Source organism: Gloeophyllum trabeum (assembly GCF_000344685.1).
Source record: "Gloeophyllum trabeum ATCC 11539 unplaced genomic scaffold GLOTRscaffold_00002, whole genome shotgun sequence".
Classification (NCBI taxonomy): Eukaryota; Fungi; Basidiomycota; class Agaricomycetes; order Gloeophyllales; family Gloeophyllaceae; genus Gloeophyllum; species Gloeophyllum trabeum.
The window spans coordinates 2,885,516-2,895,316 of record NW_006920411.1 but is presented as its reverse complement, the minus strand read 5'-3'; the positions used below and the strand labels follow the sequence as shown (position 1 = coordinate 2,895,316).

Genomic DNA, 9,801 nt, shown 5'->3' with positions numbered 1-9,801 from the left:
CAAGCAACTTCGTAGCTACCAGGTCTCAAATCTCATCTGATATTCACAAACTTCAACTCTGGCAGGCTCTACAGTGTTGAGCATGGAGATATGAGAGTACATTCCACCTTGCTTGCTGATGGATACAAAAACCATGCAAGTACGGTACTCTGCCCAGTGCCACCTAAGTAGACGCTGCTGGAGGTCCGAGACGGTAGCTGCCGAAGTGTGATGTTACGGCTCGGATGGGAGCCTAAGGTCCGAATATGGACGGAAAGTCACCTATCGGGTCATATGGCATGCTTCGCTTTGTAAAACTGAGCGTCCGAGGGTTTTTCATATTATAAATGCAGACTGCGTGACCCATTGTCACGACCATGATGCAATCGTGACAGATTTACTTCCTGACCCACTGATGGTCGCCGTGAAAGGACATAGTGTCCTTTTTCCTGCCGTCCGGAAAAAGGACACCTGCTTTGCCCGCCGTGAGTGCAAACCAATCAGTCACTATCACTACTGCTATCATCATCGTTCTTTTCGTCGTCGTCGTCTGTCGAGCTCTCCTCATCGCTCTCGTCATCCTCTGTCCGCTTCTTCACGGAGTGCCCACGCATGGCAGCCATCTGGCCCGCTAGGGAATCCTCCTCGGGATCCGATATCTCATCTTCGTAACCCTGCTCATCGGTGTTCAGCGCAGAGACGTCGTCGACTTTGAGCTAATTCAACGATGCCGTTCGTTAATGACAGGCATACGGGATGCAGCGCGATTCCGCTTACCATGACATCCCGGACGACTTCCTCCCCGACAAAGGTATCGCTGACGAGGTACACCTTCCACGTGTACACACCAACGCCTTGTGGAGCTTGGAACTGCATTCGGTACGAACGATAGTTCCTCTCTTTGCGTGGGTCGGAGAATGGCACATCGGTGATCTTCATCGGTGGCTGGACAAGGCGGCTCATCTTGTCGTCCGCTAGCACGACCCACCAGCCGGGTTTTCGGATCTGGATGAGAGCTCAGGACGGGTTACTATAGAGGTAGAAACAACGTACTCCTGGCCAGTGCGGTGCGTGTGCCCATCCGCTGGTAGGGTCCATGTCGTCGATGTCCTCTGCGTCTTTCCGGCTGTTCAGGAACTCCTCATCTTTCCGCTCGTCGTTCTCAGTGTTGCGTGACTCGGGCTTCTCCGACGTTGATCCTGACCGAGCGGAAGATAGGCGAAGCTTGAGGAGTAGGTGGACGATGGACAAGGGTGTAACAATCCGTTCACCGATGACTACAGGTGGCGGCATTGAGCATACAACATGGCATAAGATGAGAAAGCCACACACCTTTAAAGGTGATATCCTCGACCTCCAGTCTCGGAAGCCGGGCAACAGCCTTCTTGACCTGGTCCACCCGCCCGTCCCCCTTCTCCGCAAGGTAACCGACGAAATCGTCGAGCGTCTCGACCTCATTCGGGAGTTGCAGTGCTTCCTCCTCGCCGATACCCGGCAGCTGAGCGAATTTCAGCTTTGGCTGACCCGGCGGGATGGCCTGGGTGACGCAGGCATGGAGACGCATGGCGGCGAGCGTGGGTGTGAGCCAATTACGAACGGTGATGATGTTGAGCATGGCATTGAGGAGGGCGGGGGTGTTTAGGAGGAGGTCCGCTTGCTCTGTAGAGAGCGGTCGTAAGTAATCAACCATCAGTCCTGAGAAATAAGCCCGACCTTTCTTTAAGGAGGCACTCTCCACTGGGAACCGCAGGAGATGAGCATACAGCAGGACCAACGCACGTTTACGGTTTTCGTCCTGCGGGAACTGAGCAAGGATGCTCGACTCCGATTTTCCCAGTCTCTCGCGCACGACACCTTCAAGCTTCTTCGCTTCGTCCGCATCCTGCGAGGCCTTGCTCTGTTTCGGGGGCTGGATGACCTTGCTGACAGTCGCCAGCACTTCGTCCACGCCTGCTTCCTCTTTCACAGTCTTGAAGAATGTCGCGGCCGTATCGGCTTCTACGCCATCCTTGGTCTTCTTCCGGCTGCCGAACCACCATTGACCCTAAGAGTCGAGTTGGGCAAAGGACACCGGTATACAGCTAAGATAAACGCACCACTACTGCTGGAAGGGCCCCTCCGAACACCAATCCATATGCACCCAGCACCCAAATGTTATTCCTCCCTTCGATGATCCACTTAGGGAGAGCTATGCCCATAGACACTTCCTGGCGGCCGTCTGGGTGGCCGTATAACTCCCAGTTCTTGCGGATAGTCTCGTCTGTGAGGCTGAGGGAAAGGGTAATTAAAGTAGGCCGACGGTACGCGAAGACGGTAGTGCTCACGCTTTGTACGCCTTGGTCAGCTCAACGAAGCGCGCTTCGACTTGCTCCATGGTCTGGTTCACAGCCAACTTGACCTTGTCCGGATGACTGAGGGTTAGGAATGAGAACGTGCAGCATATAAGGAGTCATGTGAGCGTACAAGAGCTTGGAGAGCTTCTTGTACCGTGACTTGATCTCCTTCTCGGTAGCACTCTGCACGACGGACAGAGTGAGCCGCCGTCCACACGAAGCTTGCTAAGACTCACCCGAGAGATTTCGAGAATTTCGAAGGGATCATATACTTTCTCATCTGATTTGATGTTGGAGACCTTGTAAGACAGGAACGCGAAGAGGGCCCATCCCCCTATGACGAACATAGTTCTGGTCATACTCTCGTGAATTCGACATAAACAGAGGAGGGTGGGCTCCATTACGCACTTTCTCCCCAGCTTTGGCAGAAATAGTGGCCCCCTTTCCTGTTTCCGAATATGTGCGCGTTGGTCGATGCATTCCTGGCATTGACACGCATTCATGTCCATCTTGGACTGCGTGGCCGGTCTTGAGAGAGACAGAGTCAAAGGAACGAGCACGAGAAATAGAAAAGTGATAATAAAGTACAAGGCCATTGTGCCGGCCTCATCGTAGTGGTAGCTCGCCATCGCGGACGGCGGCGGGGGAGGAAGGAGAGTTACAGCAGTGAAGTGGGCTTGGGTGCAGACATGACAGCAATTAGCCTTACGTAAGGAACGCGTGAGGTGGCAAATCGTAGGGTTAGGGTTAGACGACGCGTCGCATTATTATTCGCGATTATATTTTGGGTCGTGTTTGTTTGGTGACCGTGTTGCTCGATGTCTCTTACCCGCATACGACTGGGCTCGACAGATCCTCCGTTGAAGGCCTGGTTCAGTGTGCCATCCCACGTCGCCACCGTTAGAGATCTCAAGAAGAGTCTATGCTCGAATCTGGAGGTCTTGGAAGATGTCGCGCCCGACAGCATCATTCTGCTCTTGGACGAGTTCGAGGTGCTGGATGATAGCCCGATCAATGTGCTCAGGGACGGAGACTTACTTCTGTACGTCGGACGCTCTCTGTTCGTTTTGTGTATTCAACGGCCGCAGGTTGCAATATCGGCCTGCAAAGGTTGCTGCCAACGTCGTGAAACGTAAGGCCGTGGATGCAGGTAATTCTATGAACGATTTCGAGCCAGGTATTGAGTCCTGACGAATGACATAGAGGATTCTTCTCGAAAGAAACGAAAGTACGAATCGACCGAAGAGAAGACGGCCCCTCCGGTTTCCGCGGAACCTAAACCCAAGCGTTCGTATTCGTCTCGCGTAGCCGCATCCCGGCTACCTAAGCCAGCCAGTCCTCCCACCAGCTCGACATCCGATTCTGAGGATTCCTCCAACTCGGACTCTGATAGCGCCGCGACCTCGTCTTCATCGTCTGATTCTGATGATGACTCTGACTCAGATACGACAGATTCCGATACAGACACGGACTCGTCACCTTCGGAGGACGAGGCTACTCGTCCCAGCACTAACGGAGCTAGCTCTGCTAGGGCACCCAAGCCTAATGGCGTGAAGACGAGGTACATCTGCGTTGCTTGCTGCAAATTTAACTGAAATTGATAGACTACTTTAGCACGTCCCAACCGCCAGTCCCTCCCGGCCACGGCAAGCCGCAGACGAAAAACCGCAACCTCCGCCGGCGACGCAGAAAGCAGTACGAGCGTGCTTCTCAGTCCTTGCCCCCGGCATCATCCTCCCTCTCAGGACCCAACGCTGTCCCGGTAGGACCTGCATTCCCACCGCCCGTCAACGGACGTCAGCACGCCGCGGATGATAGGGGATCAGATATTTCCACCCCGGTGGAGAGAGCGAATCTGATGGCGCTGTCTCTGAGCAACAAAAATAAACGGAAGGGCTTCAAGTCGCACCTTCACGATGAGATACCGCAAAAGATCGTCTTTGCCGCTGATGCGAACCGCGCAGGTTCGGCACCTGTCGCAGGTCCCTCAACCTCCCCCTCTGGGCCGGAAGCCCACGCCCCGGATGACCAACACCCTAGTCGACCAGCACCTCGCCTGATCCCGCCCTCGGAGCGACAAGAGCGCGGCGAGCTCCCGCCTAACATATTCGTGACCAGCGTTGATGTCGAGGAGGGTCTGTGGAACGGGAAAAAGCGGGGGAAGAGCAAGAAAAAGAAGCAGGCGGATGCGGACGAATGGGTCGAGGAGACTACCGACTGGCTCGATTACGGGGATTCAGAGAGACAGCAGGCAGACGTGGAGGAAAATGTAGCAGATCAGCGTCCGCGGCAGGACGTGGCGGGGGTGCAGTGGGAGGATATTGAGAGGAGATGGGATACACTAACCCGTGTGACTGACAAGAGTCAGTTACGTCCCGGACTTTTGCTCGGCTGGAAGGTAGGCCTTGCATTAGTACTGAGTTGCAGAGTCTTACTGGCATCATCTTTTCCAGGCTCTCGATATCAATCCCGCGACTCTCACACCGGAGATGCTTCTCAATGTGGCTCGCCTAGTGTGCTTTGAAGGAGATAAGCTTACTATTCAGCCTCTCCTCCGTCCTGTTGCGACTTCTGTCTCCTTCGGAGGTGTAGTGGAAGGTGAATCAGATCCGGATGTGATTCCAGAGGAGGAAATCAGAGACTACAGTGATGTGCTTTCATCTGAGTGGAGAATGGTAGGATGATATGTTGAGTTTGTGCTAGTGTGATGCTCCCAGACTATCAGATGCTGCAGGGATAGACCAGAAGGACACCAGAGATGCCTGGAGACACAGACACAGACACAGACACAGACACAGACACAGACACAAATTGGAGGCTAGTATAGAGCAACAGACTAAGGAAGAGGTCCATCCAGTAAAACAATTACCAAAAATGCAAAACTGTTTGTATCTATCTGGTTATTGTGGCTACTGAAAGCATCCAATAAGATTCATCCTGATAGACCTTGCCATGTGGACCTTCCCACTGTCCCACATATATTCAGCCCCTATTGTACCCTCATCATTTATATGGGTCATTCCTCTCGTAGGCCAGAATGACACAGATTCTGTGTGTAGGCCTATAGTGCAAGTCATATATGGGAGAGGTGGTGACCCCTGTATTGCTCAAAATAGTTATCAATTAGCCTGTCCAGCCATTCCTACAGAAACAAAACAATCTTGTAGCATTTCTCAGGGACATATAGGCAGTTAAAACCCACAATCCTATGGCTATACTTACATTTCATGAACCATTTCAGCCTCCAGCCAATTTGGCAGTGGTGGCTAAGTGGTGTGCACCATATGACATCTGCATGCCCCATTAAATGTACATCCTCCCCAAAGGCCCAGGTTCACCAGAGGGCCAGGCCAAGGTTCAAGCAGTGTCTCCTCAGTATAATGGATGGTATCAGACAAAGAAACTAGGATTCCTTTATTCCATCATGCACATGTAGTTACACACATTATTTAAAGATTGCATCCACACTCACCTGTTTGCACTTGTTTCCATGTGTGTGCAAGCATGCAATCTAGTGCTCCTACAAAAACACATCCATACACCCATCTGCATCACCTCGACCAATCACACTTGCTGTATGTGATGCTTCATTTGATCCCACGGCCACTGATTGGTTTCTGCTGGCTTTCAACCTGATCTAATCTATGGTCCACTGGTCCACCAATTTCCAAGTGAGTGAATATCTGCAGGACCACCACAGCACCCTCCTCATCCTCACCTGCCTTATCGGTTTTGTCAGGTCTCTAAACAACCACCCATCTGACTCAGCCACTCCATTTGTATGCAAAATTTTCACTCCCCTTCCATGACTCCTATCTTCACCCACTTCTTCCCCTAACACATACTTTCCTCTGACAATAAGTGCCCCACAATCACTTACAGTTGTTTGGATCCACAGCTGCTACAATCATTCCTCCTGTATCTGCACCCAGGTTGGTGTGAGCAATGTTCATTTGGGCACCATTCAAACAGTAGGCCTCCCCAATTTCTTTTTGCAAGCAACAAATTCACCCAGAGATCCCAGTATCTGCTCTTAACCACAGAAATATGTTGTTGCAGCCAGTCGTGGCTCCCCATTTGTAGTACAGTAGCCAGGGAATATGCTGTGAGGGTCATGTGCATTAGGCCAGCAACTGTTGATTAGCTGTAACTACAAGGACTGGCTGCTGGCTGACTTTGATATACAGTTCTGTATTACAGTGGGTTGACAATGGCTGGCACTGTATGGTGCGGGACACCTAGTCACCACCACTTCTGAACAACATTTATGGCACCCACAGATTTTGACCTTTTCCTTAGCTGTCTTGGGAAAACACTCTATTTTTGATAAGGATCAATTCCCCAAGAGGGATTTTCAATAGCTTCAAAACTGAATTGAGTTATAAATTTGGATGCCTCCAATTTTGCCAGGTGACATAATATCAATTATGTAATCACTATATTGGGTAATATAGCTGCCTAATTTAGTATCTATGAATCAAACTGATGAGCCAAAGCTTCCGGAACACGCCTGTGTGATGTGTATTGCTTGGAACTGAATTGCCACACCTTCAGCTGGGCATCTCCAGCCCTTCACGGTAAGTGTCCATCCAACGGATCATGCGATGTTCCCAGTGCCATATTGTCTCCAATTTGACCTGCACCATGGCCCATCCCAGTGACAAACTTCAGAATCACTTTCTGAGGCAGAATCTAAGTTGATTACTGAGACATCAGGGCGTGGCCGCCATTTCTGAGCTGCACCAGCATGAGCAGCTCCATCCTTCTGCGCTTTCCTGCGAGGTGGCATAGTCAGGCCAGTGTGAAGCTCCAGCTCAAAATTGTCGGGTAAATTGAAATATATTACTGGGAGCCAAGTTTGGCCCTGCCGTTGCTCCTTGTTTCACTATGCTACAACGCTAGACAATATATAGCAAAACAATACTGAAAATATGAATAATATTTGTACCCAGATGGATTTTGCAGCTGTCCAAAAGTGGTGGTGACTAGGTGTCCCGCACCATGGATGACTGTCCAAGCTAAGGGGCTTCAACTGTAATGAGACTAGATAAGTAGAATAGGAAAGAAAGGCTGGGAATCAACTTCGAGCAATGCTCAGTGCGATTACTGTGGGTTGGGGGGAGGCTTGGGACGGCATCAGGCTGGCCGTGGCAAAGTCCGTGGTGGCTGAGGATGTGGCACCGGAAAGTGGCCGGAAGCCAGACCCGAGACTTGGGGTTGGAATGGCGAAGCCACAATGCGCGCCGTCTTCACGACGCGACAAAATCCAGGCTACACCAATTCCGAGCCAATGGCTCACAAACAGCCGGATTTTGGAGATGGTCCCCCACCTGAGACATAGGCTCAGACAGAAGACATCACAAAGACAATATGTTACTATAACTAAGACACAAGCTGCAGACAGGATGGGATAGAATACAACATCAGAGATGGGTACAACAGGCATAGATAAGAGGTGTACAGCTACTACAACATGATGAATACCGCTAAGATCTGGATGGAGGAGGGACCGAGGCCACAGAGACTGGGATGTTGTTGCGGACGTGATATTGTTCGAACTCGGCGCACAGATTTGCAATGCGAGTCCTGTCATACGACTTTGAGACCATCATTGGGAGCATCTCCTCTAGCTTCAGCCAGTACAGCAGGCATGTGAGGGATTTCCATCGGCCTTGCGTAGCAACAGCTTTGGGAGGAACACCGGCGAGGAGGAGCTCAGTCGCCCCACCAATATGAAAGCTATGACCTGCGACGTGTGCAAGCTTGAGTGGGTCCCAGATTTCCTTGCAGCAGCAAAGGAAGCTCAACTTGACCATTGGGAGCCAGCCGCCGCCTCGGGACCTGAAAGCAAAGAGAGGAGTGTGAGCCGGAATGGAGCGGTTGATGGTAAGGTGTAAGTGAAGGCCATCGACAGGACATAACATCAGGCGCCCTGTCACGGCAATGTTGGCACCAGCCTCGCACTCGACCTTGCCAAAGGGGATATGAAAATGAGCAGAGCGCAGGCCACTACAGCACCTCTTACTGTAGTGATAATGCATTATAGATGCATTGCAATGACAAAACATATTACATTACCCAGGCATTGTGATGAGGGTGTGATGCATTATGCTCTGCAGGCCCGAGAGGTGCCAGCTGGGTTTGAACCTGGCTGCCCCAGCATCCCGGTGATATGCACTGACACACAACAATCACCAAGGACCAAAAGGAATAAACCTAAACCCCGTGATATGGGTGAAGGCGGTCCGAGACAACTGAAGGGTATTTAATAGTTCGAGGGGGAAAGGAGGAGTAAGACGCCGTAGGGTAGTCCGTAGGAAGACCTAGAAAAATAAAACAAAAACCTTGACGCCTGAAACAAACACTAGTGGACGCTCCGGAGTATTTATCTCCGGAAAGTCGCAAACAAAGTCGCAAACCGCGGAACCGAGTATAGGTTCGGGCCCATGGGAGTAGAAAATGCTAAAAGGACTTGTTTAATTTTATTCCGCTATGTGAGACTCACCGGAGCTAATTGAATCGATGGTGGAGATAATTCACTCGATGAGTCAGGCCTATTGGCAAAGCTAGGATCGGTTATAAGTCGCTAAGTTCGACGCTTTCGAACTTCTCGGGTCGCTGAGATCGTAACGTTAATTCTGTGAGATGGTGAAGTCGAAAACTTGTTTTTCTGTATGCTACTTTGTACAATTTATACTACAGGAATGGCTTTGCGACCGTTCGGAGATAAATAACAAATAAACGCCGCTACCCACAGGATTGCTCAGCACTGTCCTCCGCTATACCATACACCATACGACTCTCTTGCGCTCCCACTTGCTCTTTCCAGCCCCTATAGGTCGCCTCAATGCTCCGCCACCTGACGCAAGCGGTCCCATCACTCCGTGCAACACGCCGGTCACGTGTTAATTACCTCCGGCCGTTTGCTGACTGATGCTGACCTTATGGTGACTCGTATGCGTCCACACCTTCGGTATCTTGACGGAAACGAGGGGGAGTGAGTGCTGGAGGGTGGGCATGAGGAAGACGCCCCTCGATAGAAGTGTCCGCGGGTCCCGGAGCTAATGCAGCTAGAAGTCGCATTGGTTAAGTCACTCCGGAGCTTCGGTGCGCGGAGATAAATCGCGGAATGGGTCCGAGTACGCCTCGAGGATGTTGGGAAGTCCGGAGCTAAATAGAAAAAGTCTTTTAGAGCCCATAGAAGCCTAGAGGCGTGCGAGCGCTATGTCGAATAAGCTCCGGGGCGCTTGTATGATGTGCTGAATCCGCGTTTTCGGGGGTCAGACGATCCTGAGGCTTATCACCGGCTTGATGACTGGGATCGGGGATGGATCTGTATCCCCAGGGAAAGGTCCAGGGGGCTATTAATAGCAGATCCTCTAATTCTGCAGCTGCAGGGCCCGGAAAAATCCGAAAAATAGCGGAAAAATAGGAATCTGTTACTGAGCCTAGGTTCCACATTATTAGAGCTATAAATAGCATGGGAGCA

At 51.3% G+C, this 9,801-nt stretch overlaps 2 protein-coding genes across 2 annotated transcripts; one reads left to right on the top strand and one right to left on the bottom strand.

Moving 5' to 3' along the window:
- Positions 1-217: 217 nt before the first annotated feature.
- GLOTRDRAFT_109837 (DnaJ-domain-containing protein) lies at positions 218-2,966 on the bottom strand. The gene is made up of 10 exons (XM_007864464.1): positions 2,721-2,966; positions 2,549-2,663; positions 2,443-2,495; positions 2,304-2,390; positions 2,076-2,247; positions 1,693-2,023; positions 1,312-1,638; positions 1,033-1,256; positions 757-984; positions 218-695 (listed from the first exon to the last, which is right to left on the bottom strand). The coding sequence occupies exons 1-10, from the start codon at positions 2,939-2,941 to the stop codon at positions 480-482; spliced, it is 1,974 nt and encodes a 657-aa protein (XP_007862655.1). The 5' UTR covers positions 2,942-2,966; the 3' UTR covers positions 218-479.
- Positions 2,967-3,120: 154 nt separating this feature from the next.
- GLOTRDRAFT_136544 (uncharacterized protein) lies at positions 3,121-5,044 on the top strand. The gene is made up of 5 exons (XM_007864463.1): positions 3,121-3,354; positions 3,401-3,462; positions 3,516-3,873; positions 3,927-4,710; positions 4,766-5,044. The coding sequence occupies exons 1-5, from the start codon at positions 3,131-3,133 to the stop codon at positions 4,994-4,996; spliced, it is 1,659 nt and encodes a 552-aa protein (XP_007862654.1). The 5' UTR covers positions 3,121-3,130; the 3' UTR covers positions 4,997-5,044.
- The last annotated feature ends 4,757 nt before the right edge of the window (positions 5,045-9,801 follow it).